The sequence below is a fragment of the Myxine glutinosa genome, chromosome 1 (genome assembly GCF_964187855.1).
Source record: "Myxine glutinosa chromosome 1, kmMyxGlut1.1, whole genome shotgun sequence".
In the NCBI taxonomy this organism is placed as follows: Eukaryota; Metazoa; Chordata; class Myxini; order Myxiniformes; family Myxinidae; genus Myxine; species Myxine glutinosa.
Window position 1 is genome coordinate 181050449 of NC_136261.1, and position 21531 is coordinate 181071979.

The 21531-nt window shown below is 44.0% G+C and overlaps 1 protein-coding gene across 2 annotated transcripts in view; it reads left to right on the forward strand.

Annotated features, from left to right (window-relative positions):
* L2HGDH (L-2-hydroxyglutarate dehydrogenase) overlaps positions 1 to 21531 on the forward strand; it is a 69708-nt gene that overhangs the window by 20211 nt on the left and 27966 nt on the right. For both annotated transcript variants that reach the window (XM_068097331.2, XM_068097330.2), the window contains 6 exons: positions 3981 to 4096; positions 5191 to 5342; positions 5569 to 5700; positions 14048 to 14210; positions 14333 to 14367; positions 18045 to 18212. In XM_068097331.2, coding sequence (XP_067953432.2) covers positions 3981 to 4096; positions 5191 to 5342; positions 5569 to 5700; positions 14048 to 14210; positions 14333 to 14367; positions 18045 to 18212 — 766 coding nt within the window. The remainder of the gene's footprint in view (positions 1 to 3980; positions 4097 to 5190; positions 5343 to 5568; positions 5701 to 14047; positions 14211 to 14332; positions 14368 to 18044; positions 18213 to 21531) is intronic.

Genomic DNA, 21531 nt, shown 5'->3' on the forward strand with positions numbered 1-21531 from the left:
TGAGGGGTTTCTTGCATGCACAGCTCGTTTCAAATCCCCCCACAACATCACGATGGGATTTAGATCCGGGCTTTGACTTGGCCATTCCAGAACCCTCCATTTCTTTCTTTTAAGCCATTCCTTGGTGGATTTACTGGTATGTTTAGGGTCATTGTCATGTTGCAAGGTCCAGCTTCGGTTGAGCTTCAACTTTATGACAGATGGCCTCACATTATCCTCAAGCACTCTCTGGTACAATGAAGAATTCATAGTGGATTCTATGATGGTGAGCTGCCCAGGCCCTAATACAGGAAAGCTGCCCCAAACCATAATATTTCCACCACCATGCTTTACAGTTGGTATCAGGTCCTTGTGGTCAAATGCTGTCTTTGGTTTTCGCCAAACATGTTTTCTGGTACTGTGGCCAAATTGCTCTACCTTTGACTCATCTGTCCAGAGCATATTGTTCCAGAAGTGCTGGTCTTTGCCTAGGTGTTCATTGGCAAACTTTAGTCTTGCCCTGATGTTCTTTCTGGACAGCAAAGGTTTCCTCCTGGCACACCTCCCATGTAGATCAAATTTGTGCAGCCTCTTTCTAATGGTAGACTCGTGCACTTTGACATCAACAATGGCAAGAGCTACCTGTAGGTCCCGTGATGACATTCTGGGGTTCTTAGAGACTTCTTTCAGCATCTTGCGGTCTGCTCTCGGGCTGAACTTGCTGGGCGGCCTGGCCTGAACAAGTTGGCAGTTGTTTGGAATCTTCTCCACTTGTAGATGATCTTCCGGACAGTCGAATGATTGATTTCAAATTGTTTGGAGATCTTTTTAAATCCCTCCCCAGACTCGTAGGCATCTATAACCTTCTTTCTGAAGGCCTCAGTTGTAGGGTCAATATACGAAAAAAACTCACCTAACCCCCAGAAAATTGATACAAAAGGTTTTTCAATGGATTCTGGTACCATTGGGCATGCTAAATAACATACTAAAAATCTAGTAACATCTGACTTCCGGAAAGGGGTCATTTTCAAGATGGCGTCCAGGATGGCCGCCGGGAGCTTAAAATGGCCATATCTCAATTATTATTCAACCTACAAAGGTGGTTTTGGTGTCTAACCCTAGGTTTTAGGGCCCAAGGAATCCAATTGAATCAATAAAATTACCATCAGTTAATTATTTATTGACAAGTCCAAGATGGCATCCCAAGGTGACATCCTGATCCACTAAAATGGCTCTGTCGAATAGTAGTCAACCTAGAGAGATTTTTTCAGTGTGTATACCTAGGTTTAAGGCACCCAGGAAATCATCAAAATTACTTAAATAAGCACAAAGTAATCAGGTAATCGAGTAAGCCAGGTTTACCAGCCCATTAGGCATTTGTTGTCTTATACAGTTAGTCGCTATTCATCGTCATCCTCCGACTCCTCTGGAAGAAACTTGTTATGTGGATTGTCACATTCTTCAAGTTGGCACGGTCCACAGGCAGTTGTACATGGTAGTCCATATCGTCTACAAGAGCAGCGGAGTGTCTTGCAGGCAGTGGAGCAGTTACAATGAATGACCTTCAAGAGACTGTCTGGAGCAGCGTTCATTCTTGACATAAGTGGGACAAACTGATTATCCTGCAGGCTCCACCCCCATTTCATGGCATCCATACCCTCTTCTTTTCCCATCCACACCATGATCTGGTAGTACGCTCTACGACAGTGAAGTTTGGTAGCAGATTCAGTTGGGGGCAGACGTTCGGGTGTTACAAAAGACGAAGCAGAGACAACCTTCTTGCTGAAGGTGTTATATCGCATTGTTGCAAGGGAATCTTTGCACTTGCCACCAAAGAGGATAGCCATTACTCGGCATCCAAGGTCATCGATCACCTCTGTGGTCTGGTTTGGGATGGTGAATGTGTTGGCACAAGACCGAAGGACAGGGTCTCCTTTTACAAGCTTCTGGAAAGCAGTCTTTTTGCCAACACCAAAAATCCGAGAAGTCGTGTCACAACCAGTCATGGCATGGATGAATATCAACTGAGAACACATGTCATGTCCGAGGATTTCTTTTAGACGGTTGATGTCATACACTTTAAAACTGCCATCAGCTTTGGACTTGTCTGATCTGAAATAAAGGCTCTTACTGTCTCCCTGCGCATAGTAAAGGAGTAAGACAAGGAGATCAGTATCTTCTCCAATCAGTGTAGTGGTGTGTAGAAGAGATGCCTCCACTGCAGCCTTTACTATATCTACGTCAGCATCTCCAGGTGCATTGACCACAGTGCAATACCTTTCTCTCAGTTCATCACTTATCATCCCGATCAGTCTCTGTTTATTGATATCTCTTGACAGGACCTCCTCCTTCTTGCCTGAGAACTTTGTCTCAGCAGTGAAGCTGACAATGGGATGAATATTGTGTCCTCTTCTCTGATGCGTGTTGTCTTTAATGGACGGCCCTTCTTCATAGCCATCAAAGACAATGGTCGTAGCTGAACCATAATGCTGGATGGTGAAGTCAGCATACGACTGCGCTATTTCACCATCGCTTTCTCCACTCTTCCATGGTATTCTGTGAAGGAGTGAACCTCCATCAAGGACGTGGATCTCCGTTTCTGGTACAGAATCTAGGATGGCATTACTTGCATGATCACAGATCGCGTGAGCTAGTTGTGGCTTATCAGCCTTTCGGAAGACGTTTCTGGCTTCAAAGAGGGCAGGAGGGAAAGGACTGAGCTCATAACTCATAACCTCCTGCAATGATAGCTCTCCAGTTTGGGAGACTACCAGGAAACGTTGAAAAAGAAGTGCAGAATCAATGGTTCGATCAGGAGCGACCTTTATAGCTGATGTTTGTCCAAGGGTTCTGGCTTTATCCTTTCTACTGAATGAGAATGTGAATGCATACTGTCCAATCATTTTGTGCATGATTTTGCATCCAACAGACTCGTATTCATGCACATTCACACCTTCCTGAGCCACAACACCAGTGACAATGTTCCTTAATGAAGAGTCTGGCGAGAAAGGTGAGCATCCTACAAGTTTTGAACTGATCTCCTCCAGGTCAGCAGCATCCCTTTTCATCCTTGACTCCGTCCTAGAAACCCTAAACGCCCTAAAACCTAGGGTTAGACACCAAAACCACCTTTCTAGGTTGAATAATAATTGAGATATGGCCATTTTAAGCTCCTGGCGGCCATCTTGGACGCCATCTTGAAAATGACCCCTTTCCAGAAGTCGGATGTTACTAGATTTTTAGTATGTTATTTAGCATGCCCAATGGTACCAGAATCCATTGAAAAAGCTTTTGTATCAATTTTTTGGGGGTTCAACCATATATTGACCCCTCTACAGAGAGCTCTTTTGACCTAGGCATGGTGACGCCGCACACTTAAACAACAAAGAGCAAACCAAACTAAATGTCTGAGGTTTAAATAAGACAGGTTCCTCCAAGATCCTCTCTGACAATGTTCTAATCATTTGTACCTGAGCTGGTGCACCTGATTCAAATTTTAGGTATTTGAAGTAGTGATAAATGTAGGGGTGTACTTACTTTTTCCACATGAGAATTTTGCGTTTATGTTTATTTAAATTATACAATGGACTACAAAATGTAAATGTTTCATGATATTTGTTATATTATATCACCTTTATCTATCAATATTTTTGAAATCAAGATGAAATAGCTGTATGTTGAAATATGTTGAAAAAGTCAAAACTTTACATGGGGTGTACTTACTGTTTCACGTGACTGTACTGTGTATATATATATATATATATATATATATATATATATATATATATATATATATATATATATATATATATATATATATATGCATACTCACCTTGCATACATCTTGCATATATATGCATACTCATCGTTCGCCTGTGTGTCGGGCCAAAAGTGTATATATATATATATATATATATATATATATACTGTATATGAGGTGTACGTTTAGCCATATGGCCCAAGCTCAAAGTTCTTCCTTTCTCTGCCCGGCTAACGTGCAGTTCTTACAATGTGGCAATTGTGGGTGGTGGAATTGTTGGATTGGCGTCTGCGCGAGAGCTTCTTTCCCGTCACCAGAACCTCAGCTTTGTCGTGCTGGAAAAGGAGAATGAAATTGGTATGTATAATTTCAAATGGGTTAATCGGTGTTCATACAAATGTTCTAGAAATTGTAGCTAATCACAAAATTACTCGGTCAAAAATAGCTTGTATGATGTTAGCGTTAAGTCTGTTAAGAAGGTTATAAGGAAGTCCATCATGTGCATTGCTCCTTTGGATGACGAGATGGAGGGATAGATATTGTGTGTCTCGTCTTAATCTTTTGAATCTTTTCCATTGTGCCAATTTATTTCTTGTCAATCACAGCTCTTCAAAACAAAAGCATTTGTGAGCAGGGCAATGGCATATACAATATTTATTTTTCTTCCATCAGTTTGGGATGCAATCCAAAATGCAAGAGCCCTGGTGTTGGCTTAGCGGTTAGGGTGCCAGCTTAGGATCCAAGGATCTTGGGTTCGAATCCCGGTCGATCGCTGAATTAACGCCAGGGGGGTTGACTCAGCCTGTCATCCTTCCGAGGTCGGCTAATTGAGTACCAGTTCACTGGTAATTCCCTGTTTGTCAAAAAGGCGACAAACAGGGTTGGCGGCAGGAAGGGCATCCGGCCGTAAAACATTGCTTCAAAAAGGGGACCAAAAAACAACAACAACCACGGTCCCCGAAAAAGGCCAACCCCCGCTTTGCGGGGAAAAATGGCCTCTAAACGGTGGTTTTTTTAGTTTGGGATGCAAATGTAGCACAAGCATGGTGGGCCAAATGAAATTATCTTTTTAAAATACTGTACCTAATGATACCTTGAGAATGTGACATTAATTATAATTACACTACATTTTAGAATATTCTCCAAGCTTTTGTCCTTTTAGTAAATGCTGTCTCTCGGAATCCACATTCATCGTGTTCTTTATGTGCCCCTTATGAAGGCAATCAAACAATAAGCATAAAATCTAATGTAAACAAAATATTCAGGACTCAGACTTGTTTATGTGAATATCCGTTCTTACTGGATGTCCGAATGTATGCACATGATATACTATGACCATTTCACTCGATTGACTTGATCTAACTGTTATCTGTTTAGTGGAATGTTTTGGCTCAAATCAGTTGAGTTTTATATATAATCTAGGAAAACGTTTCTTTCCCTTCCTCATCCAGCTTTTCACCAGAGTGGCCATAACAGTGGTGTGATTCATAGTGGTATTTACTATAAGCCTGGATCGCTGAAGGCTCGCTTATGTGTCCAAGGAGCAGACCTCGCCTACCAGTATTGCGACAAAAAGGGAATCCCATACAAGCGCTGCGGAAAGGTATGTTAAATACAGAAGTTAGACCTGGACAATTTTCAACTGTGCTGAGGTACGTTTTCACTTTTCACATACATATTGGTTCTTGTTTTTGTGTTCTGCCATGAGCTTGACAGATTGGCAGACACCTGCTGTATGTGCATCTTCATTACAAAGGTGTTATATATAACAAGCTCAGTTCAAAGTAAAATCGTCCCACCCCATCCCCTTCCCCAAACATGCATTACAGCTCATTGTTGCCGTTGAGTCATCTGAAGTACCAAGACTTGAAGCACTGTTTGAGCGTGGCCAGCAGAACAATGTCAGGGACTTGCGCATGATTGGCCGTGAGGAGATCCACCAGCGTGAACCTTACTGCAAGGTGCATGAAATAGAATTGGCCAATGTCAGTGCTTCTATAATGGCTGCCATAAATGGTTATGCATGCTTTAATCTCAGCGTTTCTGCTGTTTACTTGTCACTACATAAATGTCTTGTGTGATCATTATTCAGACTAGCAAGTTGCCCGTGCCTGCACAGGATTACAACTGGGGTATAGATGAGGGTGGCAAAAATGCAAATGGCATCTTCTGTCATCGAGCTGGCAAGCTGTGACGAACAATTCTCATTTATTCCCACATCTGATGCAATTTAAATGCTTTAATGGCAGTGAGGTGCTACATTTGAAACTGCTACTTAGAGGGCTGGCAATAATCTTTCCTAGTCATCGGGCCATAAACAGTGACAATACATATTGCTGAACATGCTGCAGGCTGGTTATATGCATAGTGATGTGTTAGCAAATTAAACAACACATATGCAAATATGTAATGTAACTAATCCTTCTGACTGTTTTTACTGCTGATGTAAAAATGTTGTAAAATAACCTGTCCCAAACCCATCCCTCTCTGTACCCACTGTACCCAGCTGCTCCTGGACTCTGTGTCCTTTCCTCCTGACAAGGTGGAAAAGTTTCTGTCAACCCTCGACTCTGATTCTGCAACTGGACCTGACGGCATCAGCCCACGGGTCCTAAAATCTTGTTCTTCCGCTCTTTCACTCCCTCTCTCTGTTCTCTTCACACTCTCTTTTGCTCAAGGTCATCTGCCATCTGCTTGGAAATCTGCCAACATCACCGCTTTGCACAAAAAAGGTGCAAAAACAGATCCCAGCAACTACAGACCAATCAGCCTTCTCTCAATTATCAGTAAAGTCATGGAATCCATCATTGCTTCAGATATGAAATCTTTCCTCTTCTCCAATGGCTTGATCTCTGATCATCAATTTGGTTTCAGACCTGGTCATTCTACTCTGGACATGCTGCTACTGCTTTCTCAGCAATGGATGGAGGTCCTCAATGCCAAACAGGAAATTAGAGCTGTCTCCCTTGACATATCACGTGCCTTCGATACGGTCTGGCACCCCGCTCTGCTCACCAAACTCTCCTCTGTTGGTATCCATGGAAATCTCCACGCATGGCTGGCAGACTTCCTCTCTAGTCGTAGTCAACGTGTGGCCCCGAATGGGTTTCTCTCATGTCCTCTTCCTGTTCAGGCTGGAGTTCCCCAAGGCAGTGTTCTGGGCCCTGTGCTTTTTCTGGTCTTCATCAATGATCTCTCCGACTCTCTTGAAAATCCTCTCTATCTCTTTGCTGATGACTCTACTCTCTGTCGCTCCATTCTTCATCCCTCTGATCGGCAGTCTGCAGCCTCCTCACTCTCTGCAGACCTGGACAAAATCACAGACTGGGCAAACAAGTGGAACATGTCTTTCAATCCTGACAAATCTCACACTCTTACGATGTCTCTCCGAAAAGACCGACTGGACAACCCTCCCATCTACTTTCTGAATAATCCTCTCCAAGAAGTTCTGTCACTCAAACTTTTGGGTCTCACTATCTGCCATGATCTTTCCTGGGAAAACCACATTTCAAATCTGGCCTCCAAAGCCAGTCGCCGACTGGGCATCCTCCGTCGTGCGAAGTCCTTCCTTGGCACACCTGAGCTCCTCACCACATACAAGGCTTTCATCCGCAGCTCTATGGAATACTGCTCTCCCCTCTGGTCTGGTGCTCCTGCCTCACACCTAGCCCGTCTTCACGCTGTTGAAACCAAAGCGTTCAGAATCATTGGAATCTCCCGCGATGAAGCTAACTCCAAGGGCCTTTCACTCACTCACCGCAGGCAGGTTGGTGGTCTTTCCGTCTTCTACCGACTCCTCTCTGGCCTTGCCCCCCCCCCAGCTCTCTCCGGGCTCTGTCCCGCAAATATTCCTACAGGTCGCACAAGATCTGCCTGCAACCCTCTTATGGTTAAACTGCCAAAATCAAGACTCTCTGCTCACCTTCACTCTTTCATTCCTCTTTTCTGCTGCCTCTGGAACAAACTCCCTCACTCCCTTCAATCCCATTCCTCCCTCCAGGTCTTTAAAACAGCTGTTCACCACCATCTCTTATATTCCCCCATCCAAAACCTTGATCTTTTCTATCCCCGATAATTTCACCCCAATTCCACTTTTTGAAATACAAACTTCTGTCCTGGAAGTCCTTGGTGTCCTTGTGTTTATACTTCTCCCACCCCCCCCCCCCCTTCCCACACCTCCTCCCCCCAAGCCCTCTCCCTCCCACACATCTCCCTGCTCTTAAATGTTGTGTGCTCTCAAGTGTTTGTGTGCTTCCCATTCTCTTGTCTTCCGCTCCCTCTTTTTATATATTTTGTTTGTCTGGTTGATTTGTTTGTGAAGTAAATGTCAGCTCTTTCACGAGCCTCGATTCAGTATACAAAAAAAAAAACATCCTGATTAATTGATCTATTACTAAATAGCGTCCATTCGTACTATGTCAAGCTTTACTCTAAAGGATTCCTGCTGTCATACAATTATAAAAATGGTACTGTTGGAGAGGGAATGATTGATTTGATTGATTTGTTTGGAACAAGAAATAGTGTCTGTTTAATGTTGAAGATGCCTGTTAAAAGACCATCTTTTCAGGACAAAGAAGAAGCAGGACCATAAGCTTTAATGTAGCGGTTCTTTCTGTCATATAATTAATAGAAATGGCACCTTTGAGACCGGGTAGCTCTCCATTCCATCTCCTGAAACCCACCAACGTGTGGAGATAGCAGTCAACAACAGGAAGTTGCATGCACAAGATTGTGTCGGGCCAAATAATGCGCGAGGGTGTGGTTGGGGTGGTGAGACTTTGGTGTTGTGTAGGAAGAGTATGGTGTGACAGAAAAGGGAGCTGCGTGATATGCCATGGGGCACTTCCCCATGCCTTTGGCTCATGGAGCTTGCCTCCGGCCCCGGCACAACTCGCCTTGTTCCCCAGCGCAGCCAGGTCTGGCGCAACCCACACTCCAGCAGACAATCTCCCGAGCAGGCAATCTGAGATGTATTTGCAGCCCTGGTACATTGACAACAACCCTAGATGTTCTAGCATCCCTGGTGCTTCAACAACAGCCCCAAACCGAGCCAACTCCTGACTTTTATACGTGCCACGGTGAGCATGGCTTCGAGAGGAGCAATCCTCACGTCGTGAGCATCCCTCCCATTGGTTCACTTCCGACGGGACTGACACAGCGATGGGACTTTGGAAAACCCCAGCGTCACTACGTCTGATGGCTAAGGGCATGCTCGCCCTGCCCTTTGCCTGTCCAGCAGCGAGGAAGAGCCACCGCTCCCTCCTTCATGTGCAAATGTCGAATCGCATGGCATTCACGGGTGATTTGCCAAACATTTGTGCACGCGGACGTTTCTTTGTACCTGGCATGTTGGAGGAGCATTGTCCGTGTGATGAATGTGCAGTGCAAGGAGGGAAGAATGTGGGAAGATAATTTGACTGGTCTGGAGGATTAATTGTTTCTAATGGTGAGGGACTCGTTCGCCCGTACGGGTTTTGATGGAGGTCGGGGGTGATTTGGAGTCTGAGTGAGTACGGGATGGACGGATGGATAAACAGATGGATAATGTTAATGATAAGAATGAGGGGTTGGAATTGTGAAGGAATAACCGAGTGAGGAGTATGAATATACAAATAGACTGAAGGGCTAGAATATACCAACCATGGGCTGAAAGAAAGGCTGATAGGGTGATGGAGGGGTTGTTCAACTGAGGTTTGGTGAAGCGGATTGCAGGTGGATTGAGGAGATTAAAAGCAGCAACTGGGGAAACGTCACACCGGGAATTCACAGACTAACGTCACAACGCATTTCCCCTCCCAAAACCCCGGATAATGGGCAAAGGTATGTATGCTACCACATAAATTATAGAAATAACTGTGGGAATTCCTACGTAGACATGAATGCTCTCCCCCAAGGTACATTTCCAAAACTGTAACAATATTATATTATTGCATTATCATATATTTATCACTTTCCTTCCACACTCCATAATATGATTGTTGTAAAAATCAGTCTCACAACAGCTTTCTCGTTCCGTGTTTAATCTGAATCAAATCTGACAGCATCTAGAGAGAATACATGGAAACCATCATTTCAGTTCTCTAGTAAGCATCAAGAGTATACATCATATAGGGTACACATAAGCAAGTCTCATGCCAACGTGATTTCTCACCTTTCTAAATAAGCACGTAATTGTCTCAGGTCTCCGGTTTCAGGTCTGCCTCTCGCAGTCAGTGAGTTGATATTTATGAGTGCACTGTAGTGGACAGACGATGTTACTGCACCTGGGCTAACTTAGTTGCCTACGTTTCACTACATCCTCCCAGAGTTCTAAAACTTTGCAAGCAAGCCATTTAAAGTATTCGCGTAGCACTAATTAGCAAACAAGTATATAAAATGCAGAAGAACATAAAACACCTGCTAAGGAGTTACTACCAACCGAAGCGCTCCGGTCAGCGACTTTCTCTCCCCGTGCCGGTTCAATACACATCTGAGCTGTCGGCAGGTGTCTCTAAATCCTCCCCAGTCGGAGTGCTAATCAACTCAGGCATCTGAGTCAGTACGTCAGTCCCGGTCGAGTCAGGCGACCGATGAAGAGGAGATGAAGATCTGACCATCGGAACCTCCGTACTGGACCCAGCCTCATCAGCTTCCCCGCAAGGAGCAATATGTTGCACCGACACAGTGGTTTCACGACCGTCAGGCATTTTGACATGAGCGAATTCCGAATTAGCATGAATGAGCTGTACCTTGTCAACGAGCGGATCGTATTTGCTTGGACGCACAGCGTGTTTGAGATAGACCGGTCTGGGTGTGGAGATCCAAGCGGGCAATGACTGGGCACTACCTGTACGCCGCTGATAACGAAATAGACGATCATGAGGAATTTCATTTGTAGCGGTACACAGGAGGGATCGAATCGCATGTAGAGCCTCCTGCAACACCCAAGTCCACTTGTCCATTCCCAACCCTCGGGTCTTGAGCCCTAGGGTAATGGCCCTCCATATGACGCCATTAAATCGTTCTATTTGGCCATTCGCCTGCGGGCGATATGGCGTGGTGCAGCTAGAAGCAATATTCCGCTGCAGCAGAAATGCTCGCTCGCAGATTAGCATCATGGTGCGCTTGATCTCGACCGCATACTGTGAGGTTATCAAGATACACAAAGACATCAGTTAATTGCTCTTTGGCAATTATGTCATCAATCGCCCTTTGAAAACACGGGACTCCGTTAGTTACGCCGAAGGGCAAACGCGTGAATTGAAACAACCGTTGCCCCAACTCGAACACCGTATAGATTTTGGCATCATCACGTATAGGAATCTGATGGTACGTGCTGCACAAATCGAGTGTGCTGTAGACAGCGTATTTGGCGACCTGTCGTACTAGCGCATCTAAACCTGGAAGTGGGTAGGCGTCCAGCTGCGTAAATCTATTTATAGCTTGTGAGTAATCAATCACCATCCGCTTACGATGATTCTCAGTTTGGACTACCAGTACTTGAGCTCGCCATGGTGATCGACTTGGTTCGATAATCCCTTCTTTTAAAAGCCGTCCAGTCTCTTTGGCAATTAATTGTGTGTCGGCTCGTGAGTGACGTCTCGACTTGATCGACGTGCGTGCAGTCGGAGGTTAGACTCAGAAAGAGAGACAGCGGTTCTATAGTCATGCCAGTCAAAGCGCACACAGAGAGAGTAGAGTCACCGTTAAACGTCATTTCCAAATGACCATGCCGATGAAGGAAATCATGTCCCAACAGTACATCAGCGCATAGAGTAGACAGAATCATTAGACGGACATCCGGATACATTGTGCCATTGATCACTAATTTGACATGGCATTCCCCTTTGGTGCGCATCCAGAGAGACTGAGAGGCCATGAAGATTCGTCGCGAGGTCCCCAGAATCGGCCATCCATGCCGTTGTACAAGGCCCAGATCAATGTAGCTCTCCGTAGACCCAGTGTCTACAAGTGCGTTAGCAGACTGACCTACGATCAGCACCGGTACAATGGCGCTTGCCAGACCGCGCGGGCTGGGCAGTGCTGGACCTTCTTTAGGCTCCGATTTGGCTTCGCGCATCGAGGTGATTCCTGCCAGAGTCGGACGCCGTCCTCTCGAAGCTCGGCATACCTTGGCATAATGTCCTTTCCTGGCACATGTGTGGCACGTCGCATCCCGTGCCGGGCATGTTGCTCAAGGGTGCCTCCAATTGCCGTAGAAGAAGCACTTAGTGTTGCCTCCGAAGGAGGCAGTCGCTGCCAGACTCGTACCTTCGACTCCGAGGTCTTCTGTCGGCCTCAACTCCACAGGAGTATCAGTAACCTCGCGCTTTGTAGTGGAGAAATTCTCCGAACGTCTCTCCCCAGTAAGACCAGCAGTGACATAGGGACGTCCGTACGACTCCGATTGAGCCTGTGCCAACTGGAGTACTCAAGCCTGATCATAAGCCTCTTGTAGAGTTAAAGAGGGCTTTTTCAACAAACGTTGACGAATTGAAGGTGAATGGAGCCCAGACACAAAGGCGTCCCACATTAAATCGTCACACATTTGTTCGTGCATTCGAACCGAGGGACAAAACATCATGTGCACATTCCTTCCCCAATCGATGGAGTTCTTGAAGGAAGTGCTTGAGCGATTCCGTGGGATCCTGCCTCCAAGTAGTGAGCTTGTAACGGGTATAAACCATATTTTGTGGCTTGATGTAGATATCCCGAAGCGTTGTTATCGATGTCGTGTACGTTGGGCAATGCGAGATGTAATCGTGAATGGTATTAGTCACGTGACAGTTGGGGACAGCATGCTTCTGCGCGTCCGTGATTTCTGTATACGTTTCAAGGTAGCTCTCGAGCAAGCTTAACCAATTTGTAAGTTGACTCGCCGCGTCCTCCACCTGAGGATCCCCCTGAAGGTAGGTAGTTGCAGGAGCTTATGCATCTGGAACTCGAACGATGATAGGAGATGATTCAGATTAACTGTTGTAAAAATCAGAGTCTCACAACAGCTTTCTCGTTCCGAGTTTAATCTGAATCAATCTCTGACAGCATCTAGAGAGAATACATGGAAACCATCATTTCAGTTCTCTAGTAGGCATCAAGACTCAAGAGTATACATCATATAGAGTACACATGAGCAAGCCTCATGCCAACGTGATTTCTCACCTTCCTAAATAAGCGCGCAATTGTCTCAGGTCTCCGGTTTCAGGTCTGCCTCTCGCAGTCAGCGAGTGGATATTTATGAGAGCACTGTAATTGACAGACGATGTTACTGCATCTGGGCTAACTTAGTTGCCTACGTTTCACTACAATGATAATACATTAAATCATGCACATCTTGCCTTAAATACACCATATCCACCAACCAGCACGACCACACCACCTACCTCTGCATCAAACTGTATATCTAATGTTCTAACTGTTGCCTATAACGGTGTTTTGCATGCTGCCGTATCCTCACAACCACTGATTCCTAGCAACATTGATTTATAGTGTATTTAATTCTTATAATGTACTGTATTTACATAAAGATCTCATTAATAATATTTTTACTATTCGTATTGTATTTTACTAATTTTATTTGGTGTCGTTTTGTCATATTAAAGAAAACTTAATAAAAAACAAACACACAAAATATTAAACACACACACATATTAAAGAAACTAAAACGTACACACACACAAACACAGAAGCGGTTGAAAAACTCCATCTCCCGCTGCACAGGGTGACAGGCTAATAATGTGTTATAAAAGATCCAGTTTATCATGTTTGACTTCATTTTACATCCTCATTGAGATTCACAGATATAAATGCAATATTTTTGTGAAGTACAACATGCTGTGTCTTTTGATTAAATCCATCAGCAAAAATGACGCGTTAGCACACCTTATACTAACTAAACAAAAGTAACATTATTTACATTTTAATAATACATAATATACATAGCAATTTTAAAGTAACTTGCCTCATGTGACTTCTGAATTTGCTTCCTTTTGACGAAAGTGATGTTGGGTAGAATAATTGTTTTTGCTATTCAAGTTCTTTTTAAGTTGTTGAGCATTTGTTGAGCAACTGAGTAATTTGTTGAGTAACTTTCTGAGCATTTGTTTAAGTTCTTGAGTAACATTCATTGAGCCAGAAGTTCGCCATGCCTATCCTAGATACATGTGCACTAGCGTAGGCTCGAATCTCCACTCAACTATAAACTGTCATCCTTGCGTTTTGCCTGCAGGCCCTGTTGTTGTCTTTTTGAGATTTTAAATTGTAAACTATCACTAGAATAATTCAGCACAAGCCTGATGAACCAGGACCTCTATCACTATTTCCTTTCCTCAGGGTATTCAAGCCCTGGACTCTCCATATACAGGTATTGTGGATTGGAAGGCTGTGGCACAAAGCTATGGCATGGATTTTGAAGCGATGGGTGGACACATCCGGACTGGCTTCGAGGTTCAGGCATTCAAGGAGACCTCAGAAGGAACTGAGGGTAACGAGGAAGGTGTGATCATTTCACTTTCATCCCACCCATTTGTGAAAAATAATAATGCTTCTTTGATGTTTAAATTTGTTTATGATTGTTTAATTATTCCAATGATCTTTGTATCTGTGTCTTTTTTGCAGGAATTAAGTTTCCCGTATCTGTACTCAGTGCACAGGTAAAGAGACTGCTTCCAAGTTGCTACATGTTGGGTTTGGCATTATTTAAGTGTGTTTCAAAGGACGAGTTGTCATACTTTGACATGATAATTTAGCAATCCGAGTAATTCTGCACACCCTTAGCATAGTTCATGGCATTGCTATTATTTTTCGAGTGATCCAAGGCTCGTGGTATAGTTAGTATGAGCATATATACTTATACTGTATCATATGTCCATCAAGGACAATAGAAGATGTCAATGTACTTTTATGTAAATTTCAGGGACATTATTAGATAAAGGACAAACACACATGGTATATGAGATTTGAACCTGGGGTTCCCACATCTTGAGCTAGAGTGGAAACACTAAACGGGTGTGTATAAAATTGACGTCTAGGTGTGGAGATGACAACTGTGCCCTACCAACCTTCCAAAAACGGTCGGATCCCATGATATGTCTCCATTTGGTGGAGGCCACATTATAGGCCGTGAAGAGTGAGAGTCATGGTCAATAATAAGTTGTTGGAGATCTCGGTTTTTTGTGGATCTGTGGCTAATGCTATCATGAAGGTCACCAAAGAGAATTGTCACTGCTGTGAAAAGTGACCTATAGCTCTTCAACAGTGTCACCATAACAAGGACATGTCTTTACTCACCATGTTTGCACTGGCAACACCTCCCTCATCCCCCTCATCCCCTCTGCCCCTTCCCACCCTCACTTACTTCTGCACGAGCAAGTGTAGTCATATCCTCCTACCAGCCCTTCCTTTTCTCACCTTTTTCTCGACACTAAAATGTATTACAACATGTTCTCTCATTTATCAATTCTCATGATCTTATTTATTTTGTTCTCCAGAGGTTATGCCTGGAGACGTTTCTTGTATTAGCTAGTCATATGCACTAATGGCCATGTATTTTAAATAATTTTAGGACACAAGTATACCCTGCACAGACCCCTTTCAATATAGTGGATCCACCTCTGGGTAGCATCATAAAGCTATTTGTCACAAAGGAACAGCCGTACAAAGTAAAACGGTCCTTTTAGATGGCATATAGGATGTCAATAACTACAAGTGAGATGCCAAAGCATAATTGGAGAATGTATGCAGCTAGTTAAGTGGGTGGTTAATTGAAATCAATAAATTGATAACTAGATGGTATTCATAGAATACTTACCCTGCACAATCAACTTGGTACGAGCCATCTCTTCTGTTTTTAAGTGTTTTTTTCTTTGATCCAATATGGCTGCCAGACCACGTGACCAATTCCATCATAAATATATATTCTCTAATATCATTGTTGTGTAGATTGCGCTCAATAAATTTCAAACTGATCAGACTAAGCGTTGTCCCTGTCGAATTATGATGTCATAATTAAGGCACCAATGACATCATCGTTACCAACACCTATTCCCCATGCGGAGTTCTTTACAATGAGTCATGTTTCAATTTTTTCCATTGAGCGGTTTTGGAGATATACAGAGTGGTCCAGAAACCCTGGGCACATTTTGAAGAACGATACCTGCAACAAACAACTGAGTTTATTATTGTTCTTTGGTGCAAAACAAAACATGATTACTCGTTAAACAGTCTAATCAGTCTAATATACATGAAACAGATCCGTTCAAATGTTCAAACTGCTTTTCTTCATTGTCTATGCACAGCTGTAGCCATGATGAAACACTCTGACACACAGTTCTGCATGTTTCAGTCGTTAAGGCAGCAGTCTCAATACGGATGAATTGTTTCAAGTCTCTAAGGGTCGTAGTTCCTTGCATACACTTTGTGTTTGAGGAAACCCCAAAGGAAGAAATCACAGGGTGTTGTTAAATCACAAGACCATGGCGGCCATTCCATTTGTCTGTAAAGTTCAAATCAAGGGCCTGTTGTACACTGGCAGTGTAATGAGCAGGCACACCATCATGCATGAACCACATTTGGCCATCATTGAGTGGAAATACATGCTGCTCCAACATTAAAAGGTAATTTGCAGCATTCACATTTTCTTCGAAAAATATTGGTCCAACAATGCCTCCAGAAGAAATGCCTGCCCAGACGGACACACTAGTTTGATACTGGGCATTGTGCTCAACAGTAAATGGTGTGTTGTCCACTGTGCCCATATCACACTGTTATGATAAATCATAGAACCAGATAAAGTAAACTTGGATTCATCTGACCACAAGATCCTGTTCTGCAAATCATTGTCCATATCCATTAACCCAAGCAATGTCTCACATGCCTCAACGAGCTTGTCAAAATCATCCTCAGATAATTGGTGAATTAATCTGGGTATGTATGGTTTCGCATTAAGGTCTTTTAGTATTCTTCGAATCGATGATCGGCTTATGTTGGTGACGTTTGTTAAATGACTTGTTGATAATGGTGTGTTACTGTCGAGCTGTTGTTGAATGACCGCTCTGCTTTCCTCATTTCGAACAGTACAAAGCCTACCTGGTGACTTTTCGAAGAATGCTGCCGGTTTCATCAAACTGCTTGTTTATTCTGCCGATGGTTCTTCTGTCAATTACATCGGTGCCACATTATTTGACAAGTTGTCTGTGAACTTCAGCAAAATTTCCAGATACAGAATACAAGCATACAGCGAGTCTCGCAATATCCTCCATCATATTAGGGCTTTTTTTTTTTTTTTTTTTTTATTTATTTATAAATATTAGGGCATCTGGTGTTGGGCTGGCGGCTAGGGTGCCGGCTTAGGATCCTAGGATCCTGGGTTCGAATCCCGGTCGCTCGCTGAATTAACGCCAGGGGGGTTGACTCAGCCTGTCATCCTTCCGAGGTCGGCTAATTGAGTACCAGTTCACTGGTAATTCCCTGGTTGTCGTTAAAGGCGGCAAAAAGGGTTGGCGTCAGGAAGGGCATCCGGCCGTAAAACATTGCTTCAAAAAGGGGACCAAAAAACAACAACTACCACGGTCCCCGAAAAGGCCAACCCCCGCTCTGCGGGGAAAAATGGCCTCTAAACGTTGATTTATATTAGGGCATCTAATTCACAATGAACTGAACTAATGCAAAGACAAACACGTGCAGCACAGTGACCGAAGCTCACCCCAATCCATATCACGTGATGCACCTCACCCTGTTGCATATCACGTGATGCCTGTGTGTGTTGAAGCGGTCACATCCATTTAGGAGTAATCATGTTTTGTTTTGCACCAAAGAACAATAATAAACTTAGTTGTTTGTTGCAGGTATTGTTCTTCAAAATGTGCCCAGGTTTTCTGGACCACCCTGTATAGGTGTAAAGGTATTTATGGTATTCATAGAATCGTATTTCCTTACACTGTACAGGGTGACCTATAGCTCGTTAGACACCATGTAATGAGCAAAATACCCAAGAATTGGTTAAAACAAAATGAAAGAAAGAAAGATTTAGGGTGATTAGGGGAGATGAAGGTTTAGGCGTGTGTTACTGATTTCCTGCATTATCTCCCACTAGATATGGGGTTGGATGGGGAGGAGTGGTGGAAGGTGTGCTGACTTCTGCTGGCAATAGGGGAGGGCTCAATGCATAGTATACTGAGAAAAGACAGTAACAGATATGCAACATACGATCATCAAGTAATTGATTCTTGATTAAATGCACTTAGATTCCTCTGATTTCAGTGTGATAATACAATCGAACAATGGAACAATTTGTGGTCTTGCCTAATGTGTCTCAACCTGAGGTGTGCAGGGTGAGACAGTGCGGTGTCAGTACGTACTCACATGTGGAGGGCTCTATTCGGACCGCCTTGCACAGAAGTCTGGATGCAGCCCTGAGCCACGCATTGTCCCTTTCCGTGGAGACTACCTGGTCCTTAAGCCAGAGAAGCACTATCTTGTAAATGGAAATATATATCCGGTAAGTTAAATTTTCTATGTACATTACGTACATGGTGCATTCAAAAAGTATACAACTGAGACACTGACGGTTATCCAAGACATGCCCAGAATGGTATTGTGTGTGTGTGTGTGTGTGTGTGTGTGTGTGTGTGTGTGTGTGTGTGTGTGTGTGTGTGTGTGTGTGTGTGTGTGTGTGTGTGTGTGTGTGTGTGTGTGTATGTGTGTGTGTGGGGGGGGGGGGGGTTTGTATGTGCATAAGAAGGTGTAGAGGCTGTGGTGGGGTATACTTGTTAGAAGAACTGCCTCTGTTCAAATTAGTGCTGTCAGCCTTAGCTTGCGAGGGCAGAGCTGTGCATTACTAAGAGTACCCAGAAAAGAGTGGACTGGAAGTACGTTGGCAGAGAAATGTTTGCATGGCCCCGCCCGACATCCATGTAGTACTACATCAGTCGTACTAATCCCAATGATGATTATGTGGCTTTCTGCTGACACTAAATTCCATGATTTGGCACGTGGTGTGGATTTGGCACGTCGACCACAGAATGACAAAGAGAAAACAGGATTTAAGAAAGTTTTGCAAATTTAATAAAAAGAAAAACCTGAAATATCATATTGACATAAGTATTCATACCCTTTGCCATGACAGTTGAAATTGAGCTCAGGTGCCTCCCATTGCTCTTGATCATCTTTGAGATGTTTCTACACCTTGATTGGAGTCCACCTGTGGTAAATTAAATTGATTGGACATGATTTGTCCAATTATTTGGTCTTTTGGAATTTGGAAAGGCACACATTGGGCACACATTTGGAAGGCACACATTTGGAAGGCACACATTTGGAAAGGCACACAGGATTTGGAAAGGCACACACCTGTCCATATAAGGTCTCACAGCTGACAATGCATATCAGAGCAAAAACCAAGCCATGAGGTCGAAGGAACTACCTGCAGAGCTCAGAGATAGGATTGTGTCGAGGCACGGATTTGGGGAAGCCTACAAAAAAATTTTCTGCTGCATTGAAGGTTCCCAAGAGCACAGTGGCCTCCATAGTTCTTAAAGGGAAGAAGTTTGGAACAACCAGGACTCTTCCCAGAGCTGGCCGCCCGGCCAAACTGAGCAATCGGGGGAGAAGGGCCTTGGTAAGAGTGTAAGACCGGGGGTAAGACCCAGAACCCGATGGTCACTCTGGCTGAGCTCCAGAGATCCTGTGTGGAGATGGGAGAAACTTCCAGAAGGACAACCATCACTGCAACACCCCACCGATCTGGGCTCAATCTTGGTTTCATCAGACCACAGAATCTTGTTTCTCACAGTCTGAGAGTCCTTTAGGTGCTTTTTTGCAAACTCCAAGCGGACTTTCATGTGTCTTTCACTGAGGAGAGGCTTCCGTCCTCTGATGATGGTGTGTATATATATATATATTGATGGCCTACCCTACCTATGGCCTACCCTATTCAATATATATATGTATTGAATATTCTGATGGTATATATATATATATATATATATATATATATATATATATATATATATATATATATATATAGATATATATATATATATATATATATATATATATATATATATGTATATATATGTATATATACTGAACAGCAAAAGAAACGTCAGTCAGAATCAATATTTTGGAGTCTTTATTTTCAAGTCATGATCAACACGAATTGAGATTTAAGGTCAACATGAAACATTACAGGTATGGTCACCACAGTTCAAACAATAATGTGAAATGTTCTGAATAAGAAAAACACAAGACCAGGTGAGAACAAGGGAGGTCAAAATCAGTATCTTGTGTGACCCCCGTGAGCGTTGATGACAGCCATACATCGTCTGTACATGGAGTGGAATAATCGGTTGATGAAGGCATTGGTCACTTGGGCCCACCCTCTGAGAAACGCCTGACTGAGTTGAGCTGCAGTTGTCGGCATTGGTCGAACGTCATTCAATCTTCTTTGAACCTCGTCCCACTAGTGCTCTGTCGGGTTTAAATCGGGGCTGGGTGCAGGCCAGTGTATGGTTTGGATGCCATTCTGTTGCAGGAAGTCCCTTGTTGCTCTGGCAGTGTGGGCATGGGCGTTGTCCTGCTGGAAGACATGATTTCCGTGACGTCCAAAATGTGGCACAACGTGAGGTCTGAGGACTTGATCGATGTAGCGAGCAGCTGTGACACCATTGCCTCTTCCTGGACCAATATTCTGGAACACCACAGGACCGACTTTGTGATTGAGAGCAATAGCACCCCCATACCATGATGTTTGGACCACCCCACGGGTCTCTTTCCATCACACAGTCATCTGAGTAGCGTTCCCCACGTCTATGCCAAACTCTCACTCTGCCATCTGCCGTGGAAACACAGTATCGGCTTTCGTCTGATAAAAGAACAGTTCTCCACTGCTGGTAACGCCAATTTTGATGCTGTGTGGCCCACTGAAGTCGGTCACGGCAGTGTCGAGCTGTAAGAATGGGGCAACGATACGGCCTGTGACAACGGACATCCCTGTTCTTCAAACGTCGACAGACTGCATCACCACTAATGTGTCCCTGGTGGGTTCCAGCTGTTTGTGTTGCAGTTTTTGTAGCCCTGGTAAAGCGATCTTGGATGTGATGACGCACAATCTGTCGATCCTGTCGTGGTGTTGTTACCCTCGGTCTGCCACTGCGTGGGTGGTCATCGGTGCTGTTGGTGGCCTGGTATCATTCCTGTAACCTGTAGATGGTTCTCACGTTGACACGAAAAGCATTGGCAACCATTCGTGCAGTCTGTCCAGCATGCAATCTTCCAATAGCCTGGTCTCTCTGAATCCTCGTAAGTCTGGGCATGGCGCTGGCATCGAAACACGAATGATGAACACACGTTCTGCGGTGCCTTTTATAGGGAAAGTCACAAGGAGACGCATGTGCATTTTGATTTCCATGGGAATCATGCACGACTTTGTACCATGGTCATTTTTTTGCCTGCGTTTTGATGACCTGTTTTTATCCACGTGTGCACCACTGTCGGTAGTTAGGATTAAATTTAGATACAGACTAATGTAAATAACGAGATATCTAAACGAAATGCATTGATATTTCTATGGGAAATGTTCAGGAATTATTTTTATGAAGTTGTGGCGGACACAAAAGCCCACTGGCGTGGTGACATCATTCCACGCACCAAGTGGGCGGTGGCCACGCCCGAGGGGTAGGCGTGGCCTCATGATATACACCGGGCGACCAGCCCGGAGGAGTTCAGTGTTACAGTGTAGTCTTACAATAAAGACGTTTATATGTTACCGCTTGTCCGCTTCCTCCTTGCTCACAAGCAGCGCGCGTAACGCCGCGCTT